Raw genomic sequence first — 22,415 nt, 5'->3', positions numbered from 1 at the left:
TGCAGAGAAAGTGGGAACACAAGCAAGTAGCGCTGCTGCTTTGGGAGCTGAGCAGATGGCCGCTGTTCGCCAAAAAACTGCATCTCCGCAGCCACAGTGCCTACGACACTCCCTTCAATGCTGTACAGCTGCCAAACCTTTTCACCAACCCCGCTCCCTGTCACAAACCCACACACAAAACAATCCAGTAAATCAATCAAGGAAAAGAGCAGAAAGCTTTTTATGACACTACATGCGGCGAGAGGCAAAGTTATGCCGTTTTGATACACCACCCAGAGCGGACAATTCTCCATAATGATCACGTGCTATCAGATGCCGCCACGTTGCTGGCAGACAACCAGCCGCACATGTAGAAGAAGATACACCACCAAAGGGTGCTTGCTTCTACGGTAGAGCCACTTGCCAGAAAATCAGCAAACATCACTACTCACTTTGTTGATGGGATTGCTGTTGCTGCTGTTGAGCTTGCTGCTGCTGCTGCTGCTGAATCTTGTTTTGAAGGTGCTGCTGCAGTAGCTGACGCTGGAGCGACTTGGTTTCGGCAACTGCTGTGGGAGCGGCCACTATGTTCGCCCCAGTGCTGCACCAAAACCACACAGAGCGAATGGCTGTCAGAGACAACGCCATGTCACGCAGGGTTTCCCTCACACAGCATCCCTCCTTACCCCCTCCAATGTCGCATCAACATCTCGCGATGCACGCCTTTTTTGCCACTACAGTCGAATTTAACTTTGCGAAAACAAAGACATTCATATTGCCCTCCCAACAGTTGCCCACAGGCTTATTAAAGCTTTCTCAAGTTCACAAGAAAGCATACAAAAGTGGATGGTGCCATAGTTGTTCATCATTATATTCGACATATTGTTATAAGCGGTATCGTTTATAAGTGGACTCGACTGTAGTCTCTTGGCTCCCCTAAGTTAGGTCCCAATGATTATTCACACGAGCATTTACTGCTTGGTACATAATTCTGGGCAGACAGACCGGGCATGGCCATAGCCAGAAATGCTTTCTGGGGGGAGAGGTTATGGTTTATGGGGAGGGAGTAGTTTTTCCACACGGAGCACTAGCACCCACTTAAAACGCAGTCTGGACAAATTTCAGGGGGGAGGGGTTCAAACCCCCCAACCCCCTGGCTACGTCCCTGCTATTGTGCACTCCATTTAAGCACTGGTTCAGCACCACAAATAGCATAACCTTTGCATTGCCTCATTATGAAAAACTCCCAAACCGCTGGGAGCTAGGTGGCCAGGCTCACCTAACCACTGCGGCCGAGTTGAGCAGACTGGTGGGCTGCGAGGCCATGACAGCCTGCCCGGAGGGTGACAGGGTGAGGGTGAACGTGGTGATGGGTGGGGTCACGCTCTGCAGGCTGTAAGGTGACGACACCTGATGCTGCTGCTGCTGCTGCTGTTGCAGCTGGAGCTGAGACCTGCAAGAGAGAGGAGGACGAGTTTGAGGCCGAGTTCAGCGGCGAGCAAAGCTACTGAGCTGTGGTGGAAAGAACGGGAGCACGTTCCAATAGTTCTCAGCAAAATTAGAGCCAAAGTGAACACCAGGGCTGCTGCAGGGTTCTGGCCACAGTGAGACAAGGAGCAGGAATACGCACTTTTACAGTCTTCATCAAAAGTTCCTAGGCTATGCCAGAGATTCTCGGACATGAAGGATACAAAGCAGAAGTGTAGTTCTCAAGTTCAACTTAAACATTTTGGCAAGAAGGCTGGCACAAAGATTATTCCTTTATGTGAATTATAACACTGTGATTAAGTGTTAAGGTTCTGCTTTGAATTTTCCGTGGCCTAGGAACTTTTTGACAAGGGCTGCACGTGCCTTATTCGGAACATATGGGCATGTGGCATTTGATCATACTAACCATAGATTGTAGTATCTGGAAGTCCCATAAGAAATCTAAAGACTACGAACAAACAAAAATAAAGTGCTTTCCATAAGTAACCTCGCGATAAGTGCCGCTCCCATAAGAAATCTAAAGACTACAAACAAACAAAAATAAAGTGCTTTCCATAAGTAACCTCGCGATAAGTGCCACTCCCATAAGAAATCTAAAGACTACAAACAAACAAAAATAAAGTGATTTCCATAAGTAACCTCACAATAACTGCTGCTTTTGCAATAAGAATACAAATACCAGCACTTTCTAGTGTCTTAAGATGTGAACACCAGCATCGAAGCAAGGAATTATGGGGAACCAGTTTCACATATACATTCCTCTAAGGACTACTCATACCTTATGGAAAGGTCCTAGCTACACCTTCCCACATGTCTGAAATCCCACCAAAAATTACGTGGAACTGCAGTCATGCACATTAACTTTTTGCGACATGTCACTATCTAGCTGCCTATTTCGTTTAGCTCCGCTGCATACATCATTCGTTTTCAAGCTATGCAAACGACGGCAAAATGTGTTTCGTTTCTCAACCGTTGGAGAGCAAGTGAATGTGGTGGAAAAAAAAAAAAAACAAGTACTTTTTGCTTAGGAATTAAACGAAGTAAGGAATTAACTGGCTCTCCGTAGAGACATAACATGCGTTAACTCAACAAAGACAGCACACTTTCATGATGAAGAAGACAGTGCACTCCCATTTGGGGCATTGAAGCTTAATCAAAGAGCACGTGTGCTCACCTCTGAAGTTCCCGCTGGAGTTCTTCGATCCGCCGCTGCTGGATCTTCATCAAGTCTTCCTCGGAGCAGGAGACGTCCGCTTCCGAGGTGCTGAGGGCAGGCGAGTCCTGCTGCCCCATCAGCAAGTCCACCGCGCTGTCCACTTCCATGGGGACCACCGAGGGCGGGTTCCTGCATTTTTTTATTTCCCACCCCACCGGAGGACAGCGAATTAATATAACGAAAGTAACTAGAGTAAAGTGATCATTACAACATTGACGTACCAGTTTGGAAACATTATTAACAGACGCAATTTTACACCGGACCCCTCGCAGTTATTGTAATGCGGTACGATGCCACACTGTTCTGCTTTTACTTTTCATCAACAATGCTTTCACACATCCAAACTGTAGTCGCCTACCAGATTTATTAAGTGCAAAAGAACTGAGAAACAGTGCAAATACTGGGTAGGGGGGGCACACAGATCCGAATTTGCGGGCAAAACAATTTCGCTTCCTTGGCGTAAAGGAGATTCCTTGTATGCGAAAAAGAATTCCCTCAATATCAGTGAGAGATGATTAACGCCTCAATCTACTCTGTCCAGGATATCCCTATACATTTGAGAGAGAGAGAGAGCATATGGAGAGGAGTGAAAAGGGAGAGCTAGAGAGTGATAGATGGGAGAGAGAAAGGGAGAGGGGTGACAAGGGAGAGAGCTGGAGAACGAGCTAGATGGGAGAGAGCGCGAGAGAGACAGCATATGGAGAGGAGTGAAAAGGGAGAGAGCTGGAGAGCGATAGATGGGAGAGAGATATGGACAGAGAGAGAGAAAGAGAGGCAAATAAAAGAAGAGAGAGATGGGGAGAGGGGCCACCTACCCGTCATGCTGTTCAAACGAGAGCCCCAGCGAAGGAGACAGAGGAGACAGCTCGGATACGTCGGTTGCTTCGACGGAAGAGACAGGCTGGTCCGAAGAAGAGGAGACGCTGTTCTGGGTGACGGTAGCGGGCGCAGCCGAGCCAATATCCGAGAAGGGCTTGAGCCGCTCGATGAGCTGCGGCTTGGATCCCGACACGGGCAGGTTGCGGCGCTTCAGCTCCGCCTTCAGGTCGCTCACTGATGAGGAAGGGGAGGGGAGGAGGTATCGGCATCAACGTGCGCACATGTTTGCTTGGCGTTCGAAATAAAGGCTAGCCTCAATTATCGAGAGAAAGCCTCCAACCCAAGCAAGAGTCTTAAGCTTATAACAGCAAGCTGTGCCAATATTTAGGAATCTCCTGCTATTCTGCCTTCCCGTCGCTCAATATTGTCACTGTTCTCCCAGTTACAGCTTCTGACATCAGCCCGTGATAACTGTTGATGCCACTCGTGAAGACAAGCATGACAATCTGTTGAACTTAGAGGCTAAGGCGTGCTGCCAAGCCCAAGGATGCGGGTTCGATTCTCGGTCGCCGCGGACGCTTTTCTGATGGAGGCAAAAAGCGAAAACACTCGTGTGTACGAGATTTTGGCGCACTTTAAAGAGCCCCAGACGATCAAAATTAATCTGGAGCCTTCCACTACAGCGTGCGTCATCGCCTGTGTAGTGTCAGCGTGTTTAACCCCACAATCAATAAATCAAAACCAAACTTACAGGCACCAACAACAACATGACAATCTCAAAGAACAAGCAGATTTTACAGCTTTTACATCCCATGTGGCACTAACGCTGTCACAAATGATGTTTGACAATAAAAAAACTCCGCGTGGCCCAGAAAATACCTTCCCGGTAGTTTGCAAACCTTGCAGTCAGTGTACTCAAAATTTTGAAATGAACTTCATGGTGGGATTAACGAGTGAGCAGCGATAGATTTAGAACACTTGACTATTTGGCAGTTTTGACAGAATACTGCACAACACGTTCTACATCTATAGGAGTATGTCGTCCTCTGCAAAAGGTACAAGGCACAGTCGACTATATACACTGCAACCCACATCAAAATACCCCGAGAAATAAGTCATCAAGCGAACTCACCCTTCATGTCTTCCAGCTTGGACCGCTGCCGTGGAAGCTCTGGAGTGATCGCCATGGCGATAGGCGGTGAACTGACCGTAGGTGGGAGCGGGGGAGGCGGCGGTGGACTTGTCAGCTGCACCGGAGCCGGCGACGCCTCCGACACAACTGGCTTCTGGAAAGGGAAATACGGAAGTCCACTGCCGGTCAATACGGGTCACTTGCCTGCGCAACTATAAAAGAGCTATTTATTTATTTATTTATTTATTTATTTATCTGCAATACTGCCAGTCTCCTCCCAAGACCAGAGCAGCTGGGCTTGCAGATTTCACATACAGGAGTACACATGTATCCTCAAAGCATACAAAGCAAGACTACAATGTATGTTATTGTGTTGTCACACAAAAAAACAAACGACTTGACAAGCGATACACTCATTGAAAGTGAAATGCGCTATTCCCTTTGCAATTGAATACACATTTCGAGTTTTTATGTGAAAAAATACTGAAGTTATGCCTCCACGGCGTATGTGCAAAAATTATTACAAACAGTTCTGAGAGAATAAGCCAGCAGGGTCTTTCAAAACACTCAACCCACTTGTTCGAACTAATCCTGCAGGATAAAGCCAAGGTGACTCTACCAGCATGCAGATGCAGCTTTGATACAAGAAATACTGCAAGCACGCCCCAAACATGAAACATTACCATTATTATTTGGTGAACAAGTGTGAAGAAACTGGCAAACATGTGCCACCCTTGCTTTTATTTTTCAGTCTGTTTTGTTTACAAAGTGTACATTCGACCTCCATAACCCTAAAACTCGCACAGTACTTGCACCTAAAAGTGTACCACGTGGAGTGGGGTGGCAGTCACACTCAGAACGTGCCCGCACAGCTTTTTCCTGGCACCTGGAACGGTGCCCGATTCTCAAAGGCCCCAGGGGAAAGCAACAGCAGCAGAGACAGATCGCAGCATTAAGGGGTCCCCTTTGTGTCCACAATTCAGAAGCTGGGTCGGGCTCAAGGCCTCGATCTAAGAGGCCACATTTTCCGCCCAGTGAAGCTGGCTCACGCTTTGCAATTTCTTTTTATTTTATAACGCAGGCAATTTGGAGGGAAGAGCTGGCTCTGAAATGGGGCGCTAACGCGCGCCGCATTTTACCAAAGGGTGGAGGCCAGAATTACGCCAGCATCAACCCCAAAACTGAACCAAACAAAGACGCCTTATCCTCCGGGAAGAAGCGGGCGGTCTACAGTGCCAGGCCTGATGGATTCGGGTTCAAACCGGTTGAGAAAGTGGGCCAAACGCATCAGTGTCATGGCACGATTCTTTCAACACCTGTCAGACTCTCAATTTATCAAGTGAGCGTGAGGAAATGTTACTGCAAAAGCAACACAAAAGTGTAGACTGTAACCAGGCAGCTCCGAGAAGATAGTCAAGGGACTGCTACGGTTGGCTACAAAGTTTTGTAAGGCAGAATAAATTGTTGCACCAGCAACAGCCTGGTTGAAAAGAAGTAACTTTTGGATAAATGAGACAGGTGGGTCTATCAAACTGACTGAACCCAGAAGGTGCTGAAGCAGCATTCAGGAGCTGTTCACGAGACAGATACGTAATGATTGTTGACTAACTGTTGTTTAACCATAGCTTAACTATACACAAATTGCACCCGTATCAATCCCTGCACTGTAACACGAAAATTTATCCGCATACCGTAAAATTAGCAGTTAGAAAGCGAAGTGACGAAAAGGCAGAATAAATAGATCTAGAAAATTTACGAACTCGCAGAGCTTAACTCTGCACGATTTATGATAACGAGCCTAAACTTAGCGAAACGCAAGTCCGTTGTGCAGATTGTTTTCATTTCAGTTACGATTTGTGCGCGCTATAAATATCCAACCGTCCAATGCCTTACTGAATCAGATTATGTGGCTTAACGCATTGAAGCTAAACCTGGGCTATGAGGAATGCCGCAGCGAAGGACTCCCGATTAATTTTTCCCACCAGGGTATTCTCGACACGTGGGAATTTTCGCTTTCCACCTCCATTTGAAAAGCAGCCACCGTGGCCAAAAGTCGAACCTGCATCCGTGGGATGCAGGTTCAACAACGCCTTAGCCACTGAGTCACAGCAGCGGGTCCAATGCCTTAAAACCGTTTCTTAGTTGTCTTAGGGCAAAACTAAGAAATAACTCGTTTTCTGAGTTTCGCCATGTTTCAGATCTGGCTCAACAAGTTCTACCGTACGCCCTAGCACCCATAACGCACCCCTCCTGTCTTCAGCTACCTTTAGTGCCTCATATCCGAAACATCCACTTCCACATCCACCTTACGGCGCCAATACCAGGAACACCAACGACACGTGGTCTCCGTGAGCGGTGACTCGGCGACGGTACGCACCTGTGACGCTGGCAGGATGATCTGTGGATACTTCTGCTGCCACTCAAGTTGCCACTGGAGGAACAGCTGCTGCTGCTGAAGCATCAACTCGTACGACGACTCAGAGGAGTTTGACGAGGCTGGCTGGTTCTTTTGAGCGCTTGGTGGACCCTGGGAAAGTCAAGTGGGCAACCCGGAACTTGATTAGCACCGTCAAAGCGAGCGAACTTAACGCCTTCATTCTGCAGTGAACACAATTAAAGATGATGATGCTAGATGTGTTAACTCAAAACAGAAAGAACGATAGAAAAGAAAAAGAAAGTTACCGTAGACATAATACAAACACAGTAGCCGCCTGAAAAGGGCTGCCAATGTGCTAGTGCTGCATTATTTGCTGCTACTGCTGCTCTTCCTGAACACAGCAACACGTTTATCTTTGCGTTCCTTGAGCGTACCAATGCCAATGGCATGCTTGAAGTTGGGGCTGCCTACTTTTAGTCACGTGACTGTCTCGCAACTGGGAGGTTTGAGGTTCTTGCTATACTCCCACCAGCCAACCTCCCAACAAAAAAGCAGGCACAGCCCACACAACATAGACAAGTGGTGCCATCTGCAAGAGATGGCTAGAAACTAGCAACGCAGAAAACTGGCTCCATGTGCACGGATGGATGAGAACACTTTTTTCTTTGGCGACATTTGCCTTTAGTCAGTCTTGCACCATACAAATCCAATCATCATCATCTAGATAGGAACACTTACAAGTTTCGGTTCTGTTAAAGTGCTTTGCTGTGTTAGGAAGTGTTTGGCTCCATTGGAAAAAAAAAAAAAAAAAGTTTGTATTTTAAATCAGCCAACTCCAACGTGGACAATCCATAACTTTATACCTGGTAACCAGAGTTGGTGGGTGGCTACCTTTGCTGAATGAGCACAACTCCCTACCCAGGGTGGACATAAATAATGCACAACAGTGCAGTTCACAGCCTAGAATATCATTAAATTAAAAGTCGGGGCTCTGAGAAGGCATGCAGAAAATATCACCGAACGCCACCTAAGACCTTTTCAACAACGCCCGCAAAAAAGAAAGCGAGCACAAAAAAGAAAGGCACCACCTCTAACCGACCAGTTAAAGAAACAAGACAAACAGACATAAAGGAGCGACAACACAAGCGAGACCGAGAGAGAAAGAAAAAGAAAAGGATGTGAGGAAAAAAAAAAAAAAAATGAAGAGAAATGCAAGGCAGGCGAATACAGCAGCAGCTCTCAGACGACGCTGGCGCGACGCCAGACAAACGTGCGGCAGCTGCTCGGGAAGCCGTCAGGAGCCAGAGACAAAGCCAGCCCCAGTGAGACAGTGGCCGGTGGAGGGGGAGCGAGAAATGCCAACAAGTGAAGGCCCACTTGGCAGACAGTCAAGACGCGCGCGCAGCACGTGGCGCGGAAAATAAAGCAACAGGAGTAAAAGCGAGGGCAGACGACGGCGGCGCAATCAAGAGGCGGCAAAGCGAGCCAGCCGACCAGAGAGGATGGGAGGCGAAGAGAGGCAGTAATGAAAAACGTGGCGGGGCATCGACGTTTTTACAGGCACCGGTGTTTGAAAGGGTCAATGGAAACACCCGTTATCCCCCTTCTCGAAGAGATGAGAACCCACTTGAATCGTTAGCTTCATTCGTGGTAGAGCTAACATTTAAAAGGCTCACTCCACCGTGTAATAGGCTGAGAGACAGTTGTGTGCAATGTGGGGAAAGGATTTCACCCTCAAAAAAAAAAAGGGGAAGAAAAAAAAAAAAAACACCCACGAGAACAGTTTGCAAACAAAGAAGCGCAATCTATTTAGGCTACACCATTTGTAAAGCGAAACGCCCGCTTTAGCTTTATGCTGTTAGTGTCGGGTATTTAAATAGTGCGGCTAACAGCAAAAAAATGCAAGAAAGTCCAGTACAAACAGCTCTAACCCCCACGGTACCGATCATTCGAAACCTACACAGTTTCAATGGCAGGGGGGAGGCCAAAGTCAAACACGGAGCAAACTAGTTAAAAAAAAAAAAAAAAAACAATTTAGCACAGTTGTGGCCAAAAATGCAAGCTCTTTGCAATTAGATGTCCCTACGCTTAACAAAACCCTTTTCAACACCATCCGACAAAACGTGGCAAGGAACAAAACGTAACAAAATGCAAACTCTTTGCAATTATATGTCCCTATGCTTAGAAAGCCCTTTTCAACAACCACCCGACAAAACGTAACAGCAACCTACCTAACGTGGAAGATAAAAAAAATCATCTGACACATTTATACCCAAGCAGATCAGGAGTGACCCAACCCTCGATGATGATGATGATGAAGAAGAAGAAGGAGGAGGAGGAGGAGGAGGAGGAGGAGGAGGAGGAGGAGGAGGAGGAGAAGAAGAAAAAGAAAGAAAGGAAACTACACGTTATTGCTTCCCCTTAGCAAAGTTGTAAGGCTCTTTTGATCCCGCTTCTTCACAGTGTTTTGCACGAGAGACGGCCAATGCGCCATTGCATGTGAACAGTGACCCCAACTGCACGCGCATCAATCTTCCCCCCGCCTTTCTCGCTAAGCCGCCCACTTAATGAGGCTTTGAGTTCCGTCTCGACGCGGGCTTGAGAGAAAGCGGCAAGAGGCGGCCAAGAGAGGCCGACTCTTAAAATAAACCCCGCCGCACCCTCCGACCTCTTACACCTGTCGAAATGGGTGCAACACGTGCGCACAACAAACACCCCCGCACCACACGTGGGGCATTTGAGAGAGGGGGGGGAGGCTAGACAGAGATGAAAAGGTGTCGCACGTTCATTGAAGGATATTACAGCCAAAAGCTACAGAATGAAACAGGCGAGAGCTAAAACAGGGGGGCCAGGGAATGAGGACATGTTTTTCAGGTTGGAATGGGAGGAGGAGGTGAGAATGTGGCAAACAAAAATAATGGGGCTCCTACAAAGTGGGTTAGAACGTGTGTGATAGAGCGGCTTTGTTGCAGACGTGCACTTCACGCGTACGAAGTTATTTCTTTCCCCGGCAAGTCGCCATCAAACAGATGCTTTTGCCTCAGCCCAGAGTGTTTGGGGAAAAAGGAGACTAGAGGAGAAAAGGTATACAAAATTTCGTTTTTTAAATCAACTCCTTTCTTTTACTTCTTCCAGCTTGTGCACTTTCCAGCATCGGTAAGTGTATCTGATAATCAGCACTTATGCTGGAGTCTTTACTCAAACACGGACAGGAGATATGTTCAGTTCATAGAACACACCTCAAAATTTTTCCACACCTTTCCTTTTTTCCTCTCAACTTCTCTTTCACCCAAAAAACACACTAAAAATTTTTCTAAAAAAAAAGGAGCGCTTGTCATGCAAATGTACATGATTATTGATGCTTACTTATGTAGGCGCATGCTGGCTTCCTTGCAGCCACTGCCTCCTTTTTTGAAGTTTTCGAAGCACCAGCAATGCACAAAAAAAGCTAGCTGAGAGCAAATGCTATGCGGTGACACCACAAGTGTACCTTGCGGAAATGACAGCTTTTATTTCTTAAACTCTTTCCTTAGAGCAGAAAAGTTTTGCTATGAGTTCAGACATAACCATTTTCAAATACCTGCATGTACAATGTGCCACATATCAACCGGCAGCTTATTCAATTCTCGCTCAAATGATATATCATGCGACATATGCAACAAGGCTTCTGTAGTGCAGCCAAAACGTCTTGTTTGTTGTTGTTAAAGTTTCTTTTAAAATGTTTTTAACAGTTTCCTTTGGTCGATGTCTCCGTTTATACTTCAACATGTATCCCAACCAGACGGGCTTTCGTCAAACCCTCAACTTCACTTGAACATAATTGACAACACTTTTTGTACGGGTACAAGCTTGAGCACCCACAGTAAAAAAACCTACACTGCAACACAGCAAAAAAACTTTCATATAATGGAGCAAACGCGTTTGCGTATTTTCACACCTGCCATAACACAGAGCCTCAATGTACATTAAACCTCAATGTGAGAAGAAATGGTTCCGGTAATTTCAAAACAATGGAGCCCATGGCATTACACTGACAATAAATTTATTCCGAAGGACCATTGCTTAATCACAACACGTTCAAGGCTAAACTATCGCTAGCTCGAGTGACTCATGCCATTTACATAATCTTGCTTTTTCACATCGATGGGTTAGGTGTTTGAATAATCTTCAAAGGATGCAAGCGAAAGCAGCCCACACAGAAGTGCACACACCACTCGACCGTTTGCTGATGCACGTGTACAGCAGTGGTTTGCCCATCTACGGTTGTACACAAATTAAACCAGCATCAGCCCCATTTGTACAGATGCAGAGCGATGTCAATTTTGGCTGCGAATCAGGTAAAAAAAAAAGAAAAAAAAAAAAGAAAAAGAAAAGAGGAACGTCACAAAGCCCTTCCCAAGCCGCTGTGAACAAGTTCTCACAGCTGGCAAGTAAACTGGTATTGTTCATGCATGCTGGGCACACATTTACGGCATTTACGGCTGAACGGCATTCAAATATAATGAAGTACAGCCGAACCTCATCATAATGAAGTAGTATCGGGACAGTAATGTAGTTCGATATATCTGATATTCATTGTAGCAGTAGAGGCAAAAAAATCGTTCAACCAAATCGATAATCTGGCTCCTACAAAAATCCTTAATACAAAAACACATTTTAATATTCAAACCTACTACAAACAAGGTAACCCTTATCTTTCTCCTTGTCGCATTTCAAGCTCAATGACCCAGAACATGAAACAGGAAATTACAACTGAACAAAGTCCATTAGATAAAACAGGCCTGCGTTCCTATTTTTTCGAAGGAGGATGGGACCTTTGTCTCCCGGCTATTCACAGCACTGAGCAGGATGAAGTTTTCCAGTGTCCACGAACAAAGGGGCCACTTTTACTTCTGCAGTTTCCGATGCTGGAAGTTTTCCCGAGTAGCTTCTCAATCTACTGGTCAAATATTTCTTCGTTATATCCGATAGTGCACGTGGCTCTTGCAGTTTAACTTTCGTTATAAAAGAATAAGTGTCATTGAAATGAAGCGTGACCAACCAAATGTCGTATTTAGTTAGCTAGATAATTCACTACATCAGTGTTCCTTATAACGTGGTTCAACTGTACCTTGCCAATTTCTGTCTCAGTTACATCGAGATTGAACTGTGCCTGCGTCTGCGACATGACCGACATTCTGTGGCTTGTATGGCCTTTATTCATTACTGAACACTTGGCGAGAACTCGGTAAGAACCAGTAAGGAGCAAGAAGAGAAGGTTAAGGAAGCAGCCATTAGGGAGAGAGAGGAACGGACCTTGTACTCGTGGAATTTGATGGTGCGTGCCTTGGGCTGCGCCTTGGACTTGGACTTCTTGCGAGCCGCCTTGCCGCCGCCGGCCTGCTGCGGCTGCACCGGCGCCACCGCGGTGCCCGTGAGGAACACCGTCGTCGACGGCGTCACCACCGTCGCGCCCGTGCTGAGGAACGACTGCAGCGGCGACTGCTGCGGCGTCAGGGGTGCCACGGCCTGCTGCTGCAGCTGAGAAGTGGGAAGACGCAATGCGGTCACACCCTCTTCGATGATAGCACACAAACAATAAAAGGGACCCCAAAGCAATCGATAACATAGCAGATGACAATGCTGACTGCCTCTGATAAGCAATCTATAGTTTATTAGTTCTGTTTCCTCTGCCCCAAGCCTTCCCTGATGCACATCTGCATGCAACGCATTTAATTAAAACAATCGCTTGCTCCAGCCGTCAATTACATTTTCAAACAATGGAAAAGTGAGACAAGCATACAATGCACGGTGCCTTTAACACTTTTCCCCGAATTTCAAACATTCTTTTTTTTTTTTTAATGTGGCTTTATCCAGCTGTTTTCTGTGGCTACCACCAACAACGATATGATGAAAAAGAACTGCGATAAGCAGTTTGTGTTACATTAGAAATGATTAGCAAAGCTGATGGTGTCAATGAAATCCACTGTTACATCAGATATACCGTTGTTACAATGTTAGCAAAAGAGGAGCGCTCCCACACGGCGCTGACAGTTTCATGTTTTGTGCGGGACTGGCAAATGTTTACAAAAGCACTAAACATCAGTTCGTTCTGTGCAATCGGCTTGGTCAGTATGGCTTGTCTCGTGTTCCTAGCTTCTTCGTGGGATTGTTGGTCCACTTCTGCTCGCGGTAGCCACCGCCAAGCCAGGCCATCCCCCCCATCCCAGCTGGTATTGTTACAAATGAGCTAGACAGATTTTGATGAAAGAACTGGCAGCAATCTGCCACACCACTGCCCACACCAAAACACACTCAACAAGCAAAAAACAAGACATAGTTCACAGAAACGCAAAAAATACGCAATGCAGCGATGACGAGATGTTTCAAAAGCAAGGGCATTGGAATATTTTCCTTTTCTCTTTTGTTGTCACTGCCTTGGTCAGCTCAAGTGCTGCAAAGAGAACGGCCTCACTGCGGTTGCATGACGACGCAAACGATAACCCTGCCTCACCTGATGCGAGGCACAAAGTGTGGAAGACGCCGGTGTGACCGCAGCGACTTGGACTACCGGCGCCGCCGGTGCCGCGACCGGTGCCACCGGAGGTGAAGCCCGTGGGCTGCCCGCGGAGACTGAGCCTGGAGAGCCATCGTGCAGCGTCCCCGATGATGATGACGACTCTGACAAGTCTATGGACGGCAAACTGGACCAAAAATAAAAAAAAATACAAGGATGTTATTAGCATGGTGGGGAAAACGTTTACACAGTTATTATAATGCAGTCCTCCAAGTGACTACGTTTCTGGGTTGGCTTGCCATTGTGAAGTAAGTCTCCAGTTGGCCATTTTTGAATGGCCCTACAACGCAACAGCAGTGTCCCAATGATCCAACAGCCTAAAAAAATCACTCCACCGGATATTTCTATATAAAAAAAAGCATTTCGTTCCATTCGGATGCTTGAAAGACTGCCACCTGTAAAGTTTGCCATCCACAGTAACACCCAATGTGACAGCTGTAAAAAACATGGCAGCACTGCTACTTAATTCAGGCTCCTTGGACTGGTTCTGTTGAGACAGCATCGGATAGGACAGAATTGAAACCATCTAGGTAGTACAATTTTGTGATTCCGCATGATCCCAAATTGGATCTTTGTAACATTTGTTGTAACTACGCTCTACTTCGCGGTCCTCGACTTGGGATGTCCAGAACCGCCAGAGCCTGGCGGCAAAGTTTTTTGTATGCCTTTAAATTAAAAAATTCAGATCTCGGGAGTTTAAGTTGCCAAAGCTACACTTGCTCTATGAGGCACACCGTAGTGAAAGGCTGCAGTGCGGTGTGCTCAAAGTCAAGAAATAAAGGCGCTAAGCTGAATAAGGGCAGCAAAAAAAATTGTTTTAGTGTCAGTAATCATTTACTGACATTTGCAGGCATTAAGCAATGTCTTTTGAGCTAGTTGGTACGATTGCATACCTCGAACAGCCCTAACATGACAGGGAGTACAACAGAAGGACGAACACAGGTGCTAACTGTCAACTAAATTTATTCAAAGAAGACAACATTTATATACACATACATCTGGTCATGCGCAACCACTGTGTACATCGATAAAAAACAACTGCATGGTTTTTATTTCTAGTCACTACAAAGAGGGAAGGACGAACACAGGCTCTAATGATTAAGGGGGCAGACTGGTCTTAGAGCTATTTTTTTTATTTACCAACCAATTTTAATGAAACTGCACTGCGTTATAGAGTTTTTTGTGCTGATTTAAAATCTGACATTAAACCTTTTGTAAGTTGATTATATTTTGAGTTGATTAATGATTAATTGCCATTATTTTGGGCCACAGTTACAAAATAACCACTCCATACAGAATGGCAATTACCGCGTGGCTAGGCAGACAAATGACTAAAGAATACAACATAGGAAGTACTTTTTTGATTCAGCTATTTTTGGTCGTTTTACAACACAGGGAACTGCGCTTCTCCCGTGCTCTGCCAGAAATCGCTTGCAGGTGGTGCCAATTGAACACAATAATAATTTTCCAAAGCCTCCATTTGAAAAATTTGTTTCCAACATTGTATTCTTCACACATTTCGGTATCAGAAGCAAAAAGAATTACAGTTGTACCTGCTCTGGGTGCCAAGATATCTGAGGATGAAATGCTAGCTTTGCATTGCAAGAAAAGTGCCGTTTCACCATCGAATTCTGCGCTTACTGAGCTGTAGAGTGCAGTTTAAAATGCTATTATAATATAATAACAACAAAATATGGTTCCTTTTGATGAGGAAATTTATAGACTGATAGAAAAATGGCCGTGGAGGCCAAAAATGACATTTTTGAGAAAACGCTTTTTAAGTGCGAATGCACTTCTTAAGCGAGCCTGAATCGTCCGCCGCCGTAGTCCGCATAGCAACAGCTGCGGGTGCGCGCGCTCCTCGTCTTCCTCCTCGTCTTCCCTAGCAACGGGGGGAGATGGGCGCGCGCTACTCTCCTCCTCCTCTCTCCGCTCAGTGACTGCGGGTGTTGGGCGCCTCCTCTCCACTTCGGGCGGGAGAGCTCTCGCTCGCGTAGCGGGCGCTCCGCATTCCGACGCGTGAGGGCGCTCGTGTAGCCCTCGCCGTAACGGCGGGCGCTACTCTCCTCCTCCTCTCTCCGCTCAGTGACTGCGGGTGTTGGGCGCCTCCTCTCCACTCCAAGATCACGATATCCACCGTAATCGCGCAATCAACAACCGTGCATTCGCACTTACACACTCTCCCCCTCGGGGAAGTGCGAGGGAATTTTTTTTACCGTTTTTCGGCCCCAAAGACCCAACTGCCCCCTTAACTAAATCTTGTAACTAAAAATAAAAATCTTGCAGCTGCTTTTATCGACGTATGCAGTCATTGCGCTTGACCAAATGTATGTGTATATAAATGTTGTTTTCTTTGAATAAATTTACTTGACAGTCAGTGCCTGTGTTTGCCCTTCTTGCATAGTTCCTGTCGTGTTAGCGCTGTCCAAGGTATGTCTTTTAAAGGACGATTTATTTAATTTTTTCGCGTGTGCGTGAGTAGAGAATTTTTCCAAGTTCAAAGGAGTCACACCATGAAACAGTGTTACAGTATTTGCATTCCCACAATACATAACAAAGCAAAAGCTTGGCAGATAAAATTTAATGACTTTGAAAATGTCCATTTGAATTCAGGTTGCCACACGTCACGTCACCGACAGCCAACAGCTGGCCCGCTCTTGTCAGCGGTGAAGTGGGCACAGAAAGGCGGGGCCTCACCTGCTCTGCGACTGGTCGTTGGAGTCCTGCCCGGGTGATGGGACGAGCGAGTCACCACTGTCCTCATCGATGAGGAAGTGGTGAGGGACGGGGTGCTTCCGCGTCTCACCCTCACACGTCCGTCGGAAGGGGATCTGGCCCTCTGGTGGTGAAGAAAAGATGTTCCACTCAATGTCAAAGCAGTAGGAAGTAAGGAGCAGGGATTCGCCATAATGGGCTGTGGCGCCGTTATCCGCTCGCTGCTATCACTCAATGCAATTCACATTTCCTAACTCCGCAGCGCTCGCGTACCCCCTGCCTGAAACTGCGCCAGCGGGAGTTCTGTTCTTTTTGTGCTTGCTTTTCCTCCCGCACGTGCCGGCGTTGCACTGCCACTTTTTCTCGCTTACTATCGTAAAAACCAACTCAACCAGCGTTCTAACTAAATTTACGCAGGTGCTGCCGGTTAATTACAATATTTTGCTCAAATGTACCTCCAGTTTTCTTTGCACTAAACAACGGGGAGATGTATGACAAGTTCCAGCGGTTCACGAGTTTTGAACGCTTATGACTATGTAAACCACTTCGCTCTCGAAGCCTATGGGTAACACCGCGACAACAGCCACTACGACGGAACGCAGTGTGGCTTTACTTGGGTCCAGCGAGCGAGCTACGACGACAAGGCGAGCCTCTAAAGTGCTCTGCACTCGAAACAGAAAGAGAGTCAGACTCTATTAACTCCCTTTAATTTACGCTGCCTGCAAAGCGGCCAACCCTAGCAGCATTGGTAAGTGCCCACTGACTTTTACAAATTTCTTTCAATGCAAGAAGCACTTTTAGGAGATTGACCTGGGAGAAAGCTGCCCTTTGTGAGGCCCTTTTAGATTTTGCATGAACGCGTTTTTGTTTTTCTTGGGCTGGACTCATACCGCAATCAAAAATTTAAACCTGTCAGGCCTGTGAAGTTTAGGTAACGAAAGAAGTGATCAGTTCATTTAGCTGACGTTCAGGTCACTAGCTGAGATCACCAGATCGTGTCAGCACAGAAATATGATAGCAACGAATGGGGACACAGCTGGTCATGTCTCACTCAATTCCAAAACACCTCTTTCAGTGAGAAAATGAGAATTACTTCCATTTTTTTAAATGAAAACATGTGAGCCTACAAAGTACTAATTGTGCAACTAATCTTCACAAATGTCTTACACAAGGTTGAGTGCATGGGCGTGTGAACATTAGCGGTACAGAATATGAAATAAAGGAAAAATCCATTCAGTATAGCTATTAACTCGGCATCATAAGGCGAGAAAACAGCACTACATAAGGACCAAGAAAAGAAAAGTATACAGTGCCCGTGTCAGTGTATTCTTTTTTTTTTTCTTGGTCCTTGTTTAGCTCTGTGTTTTCGCCGTATGACTATTCTGGCTGCTTTGATTCTGCAGCGGAATTGCTGCTTCAGTCCAAACTCCGTACACGTGTCCCGCACAGCCAATGTAGCCCGTGCCCGCGAAGAAGTGCTGGCAGACTGCATGGCAGTTGCAAGGGCTTTTAAAATGCCTAGCTGTCGCCTGGCACGAATCCCAAGAGTTTCAAACTGTGCGCAGGTATGCGTCGTTTCCCAATGCTGGATGGATGGCGGATACCGCGACCGTGTCCACCGGCTGCTCTCGACGAGGAAATAAAGAAGACCGGCGTTCCTATTTTTACCCGACGCGATTGTTTGGCAGGTTGGCGAGCTGCCTTCGCTGCACCTTGAGTCACCGATCAAAACAGCGGCGCAGTTCTCCAGCACAAATGTCAGCCTTTCAAAAGGCTCTCTTTTATAAAGCGAAAGCTTTCTCAGAGGGGAACGATGGCGTCCTCTCAAAAAACTAATGCATGAAAAGCTCTGACAAGATCTCTGGAGACACAGCGCGTGCGTGAAACCAGACTTCCATTGCATCAAAACGGCTACTTGAAAATCGCGAAAAAGGAACGCTTCTAGATAAGACAATACACGTATCGATCATATAAAAAGGAGTACATCGGATCGGTATACATTTAGATCGCTCATAGATGTGTTTGCTTACTGCGGAAAAACCATCGCATGGGTTCAATCTTTGCTTGCAACTGGGGTCCTTTAAAGTTTGACGATTGATTGACGCCTTTTCAGTGAGGGTTGGACGCGCTTTTAGCGAAGGGTTTGACTCCCTTCCAGTGCACTTTTGATGTTAGAAAGCTTTTGTGCTTCTCTCAACTTTATTTAAAAAGAGATGGTAAGGTTTTTTTCTGTTTTCTGTTTTGTCTGAACCATACATTAACAAATTGATGCCAGCTTTGCTGATGGTGCTTTTTAATTTGGGTACCGCTTAATGGAATATTAAAAGCAATAATTCCTAAACTACTGCGGCCTGACTGACTAGGGAGGCTAAAGAAACCTACTAACTGGATACTTCCACCTTCTGGTTACCAAACTCGTTTCGAAATCGCATTAGGAAAAAGTACAATCGCCTACGCTTGAAGATGACTTGGTGCAGACATGGAGCGAACATAAGTGACTTGTGTGGGGTGGAATTGGGCACGACTGAAGAGGTGATATAATGTGTCCCTGCTTTTGAATATGCTTTAATCTGAATGCCAATACGTTTTTTGGACTTGGTGGGGATCTGAAAATGGTCTGAATGTATAACAGCTCAGGGGGGTGCGGACACACACACACACACAAAAAAGTCAAAACTGTGAAATATTGAACAGGACTGAATCCCCCCCCCCCCCCCCCCCTCCCCATAACGTGTGTTACAAGAAAGTAAAGCTACTTTTCCCTCTTCACCATCAATTTCTACCAAAGTTTATCTTAACAAGAGTCTACTGCTCTCTTATATGAAAAAAAGAAAAAAGCTGTTGCACTCCAATGCGTACTTGTTACATTTATGCATTCTTTTATGCTTTTCATTTCACATTTTAGGGGTGAACAGAATTTGCAAAGCCACATTTTGCTGAAAATTAATTCCATCTCTGCCCTTCCTTATCGTCATCTTGTCCGCATCCGCAACATGATGAAAGCCGCTCCTGCAGACTTTCAACCCCCCAAGAATTGCAGGATCGATTCTAGCAGATCAACACATTAAAAAACCATTTATACTCCGCTTTCTCCCGCGAAAAATGTTCTCCACAAACACAGGCCGCCGGGCATAAATGCTCGAGCCAACGCACTCACCCTTGACGGCCTGCGCAAAGGTGGCGTCCGTCTGCAGGATGTTGCCCTTGACCAGCTCCAAGGGACCGGGCCGGTGCGACAGCCGGTCGTTGAGGCCGTCGGCCAGCCGCGCCTTCTTCAACTGCCGCTGCTTGTCCTGCAGGCTCGGGTCCACCGTCGTGTCTGCACGACAGCGCACAGCGTTCGTGCATCCGCAAGACGGCCAGAGACCGGCCAAAATCTGAACGCCGCCCAAGAACCAGCTAACACAGCAGGGGCACGCAGTAAGAACAAGACGGGAGGGGAAACGTCACTTCCTAGAGCGGCCAGATAATGTCACAACCGCTTGGCACGGGTTAAGCTAGTGGAATCTGTCGCAGGAGGAGAAACTGCGCGGCCACCGCAATCGGCATTTCCTTGCGCAGCCCCGAAATGAACTACGGCCGTTCTCATTTCGTCCATCAGGTGCCTCTACCCTCGCCTTCGCTACAGTGTACTAGTAGAGAGAGGTGTGTCGTTCGGGGCCGATTAGGGGGAGTCCCTTTTGCGATGAAAATTTCTGCTATGGAACTCCTGTTGGAAGCAGCACCCCTGGCGGCCGCTGCCTACCAGTTACTTTCACAAGTTTTGATTGTTAAATTAATCCTTATCTATCACCATACATAATCTCATTTCTTTGTTTCATGATATAAAGTTCTATAAAACCCATCAAAAAATTGTTTACTTTTATTGAAAAACATGTAGGTGGCGCTGGCTGCAGCAGGAGTTCTCTGGGAGAACGGCTGCACTCCATACAAATTTTTCATCGCAAAAGGGACCCGCACTCTCCATTGGTTTTTTCCCCCCCCACCACACACACCTGTACCTTCTAGTACACTGTACCTTCGCCATCACGGCTGCGAAGCTTTGTACTAGTTCACCTCGGTTATCACCGTGAAATTGTATCTGGTGGCCTCCTATACATACTCTTGCTCCGTGGGCTGGGGCAAATAAGCTTAACACCGATAAAAACACAGCCGATTTGTGGACCCAAGAAAAGCAAAGCACGATAGTTTGTCAATATGTCCGCCGCGGCAGTGGTTTCCGTTCTGAAGACGCAGCAGCTCTGATGATTGCCTCCCTCACAGACCAAACACTGCACCGAACTCGGGATTATAACTGCCCTACTTTTAATTAAGCAATGCCAAAATCTTACCGACTGGTGAATTCATATTTTCCCCCCATCAAAAATGCAAGTGTTGCCGGAATCAAATGCTAATACCAACCTGCTCAAGAGCAGGAAACATTGGCCACTGCAGTATTTGATGGTGCAAATTTCTAAAATAAAAAAAAAAAAATTTCTAGAAATACGGTGCAGTGCACATAAATAGAATTCAAAGACAAAAACCACGGATCAGCCACAAGCAAGTCACACAACTAGAACTTGGAAAGATGCCTTTCAATAGAAAAATAAGAAGGTGCTAAAGCCACGCTGCAACATCGGAAGGAAGAGAGGCAGACAAAAAGAAAATGAATAAAATTTCAAGAAAAGGAGGCTCGAATGATAAGACTGCAGAAAAAGCAAGCAGGCCCGATACGGAAGCGGGCCCATTTTTAACCGCGCCGGTATTCGCCGCCCTTTCAGTGAAAGTGCAGCCTCTGTGACCTCCAAGGTCCATCAAACACGGCCCTTGGCTCGCCTCCAGTTCGAAAAAGCAGGGAAGCTTACGTGAAAGGAACCAGAAACAATAACCACACGCACAAAAAAAAAAAAACTGGAACAGGAAAAGGCAGCCCGAGTTGTCGAATCGGGGAAGTGCGCGCTCCTCTTTGTCCATTCAGCTCTGTGCAGCACTCACCTTCAAGAATGTGCTGCTGTATGAGCTCCTGCCGATCTGGCCTTCGCTGGATTTTGTTCTTGAGGTAGTCCCCCATCTGCGTGGAAGGAAACGAGGCGGAGGAACACAGTGAGGGGCATTGTTCAAGAAACCGGGGCGAGGGCTTAATGCCCCCTCAAACACCCCTCCCCGGGCACCCGCGAATTTCAGGAACTGACCTTGGCCCTTTCGAGGTTTTTCCTCTGTTCATGGAATGCGGGTGAGGTCTTGAGAGCTGCGTGACATAGGAGTGGGGGGTGGAAAAGCAGCAGTGAGTTACTCAAATGTGCAAGGTACAATTCCCTCATTCATTCGTCTATTTATTCAATCAACCAACCAATCGGTCAATCAATCAATCAATCGATCTGTCAGTCAACCGTGCACATTTGAAGACGTTGGAATTCATTCATCCACTGATATACTTATTGAAACTGAAATTCGAAACAGCGCAAAAAGACGGGACAAGGAAACGACGACACAAGGCGCTCTGTGTGTTTCCTTGTCCCATCTTTTTGCGCTGTTTCGAATTTCAGTATGCACCACCAACTAGCCCAAACCATCGTTCTAACGCAGTTCATATTCAATAAAGAAATCAATCAATCGATCAATTTATTAGGCAGCCATGCACATTTGAAGGCAAGTCGGAATTCATTCTTTTATTAATATATTTACTCAATCAATAAATCAACCAATCAGCAATCAATTGATTCATTAGGTAACAAAACAGATTTGTGTCGCCCAACAACGGTACAACACTTCTTCACCCCCTCATGTCTTGTACCCAACCCATGTTATTACACGTGCTTTGCCAAATAGCTTAAAGCAAAAAATAGTTTACTTTCCACAAAAGCAATATTCTGGTGACCTTGTGCCTCAAAAATTGGCTTCTAACTGCATACATGTGTGTGTGTGTGTGTGTGTGTGTGTGTGTGTGTGTGTGTGTGTGTGTGCGTGCGTGCGTGTGAGTATGCAGGTGTACATGTGTTGTGCGAAGGACAGCAGCGGCCAAGTAATTACTTGATTTGATGGTAGATAGATGTACATGTGCTAACATAATGTCACAACGCCTAGTGCCTAACAAAATCAGCATAGCAGGAGGAAACACTGTACTATTTTATGCAGGACAGTTGCAAGGGTCAGC

At 46.3% G+C, this 22,415-nt stretch overlaps 1 protein-coding gene across 4 annotated transcripts in view; it reads right to left on the bottom strand.

Annotated features, from left to right (window-relative positions):
- The window catches only part of Mrtf (Myocardin-related transcription factor), a 234,930-nt gene that overhangs the window by 4,932 nt on the left and 207,583 nt on the right, over positions 1–22,415 (bottom strand). For all 4 annotated transcript variants that reach the window (XM_077670792.1, XM_077670790.1, XM_077670794.1 and 1 more), the window contains 12 exons: positions 21,454–21,509; positions 21,257–21,332; positions 19,440–19,601; positions 16,265–16,406; positions 13,505–13,694; positions 12,307–12,531; positions 7,012–7,161; positions 4,635–4,788; positions 3,499–3,736; positions 2,642–2,812; positions 1,259–1,432; positions 432–580 (listed from right to left, as the gene is read on the bottom strand). In XM_077670792.1, the coding sequence (XP_077526918.1) occupies positions 432–580; positions 1,259–1,432; positions 2,642–2,812; positions 3,499–3,736; positions 4,635–4,788; positions 7,012–7,161; positions 12,307–12,531; positions 13,505–13,694; positions 16,265–16,406; positions 19,440–19,601; positions 21,257–21,332; positions 21,454–21,509 (1,887 nt within the window). The remainder of the gene's footprint in view (positions 1–431; positions 581–1,258; positions 1,433–2,641; positions 2,813–3,498; positions 3,737–4,634; positions 4,789–7,011; positions 7,162–12,306; positions 12,532–13,504; positions 13,695–16,264; positions 16,407–19,439; positions 19,602–21,256; positions 21,333–21,453; positions 21,510–22,415) is intronic.

The sequence above is a fragment of the Haemaphysalis longicornis genome, unplaced genomic scaffold (genome assembly GCF_048455015.1).
Source record: "Haemaphysalis longicornis isolate Haplotype H1 unplaced genomic scaffold, Haemaphysalis longicornis Haplotype H1 scaffold_5, whole genome shotgun sequence".
Classification (NCBI taxonomy): Eukaryota; Metazoa; Arthropoda; class Arachnida; order Ixodida; family Ixodidae; genus Haemaphysalis; species Haemaphysalis longicornis.
The sequence above is the reverse complement of the archived record's forward strand: the minus strand, read 5'-3'. Positions and strand labels throughout refer to the sequence as shown.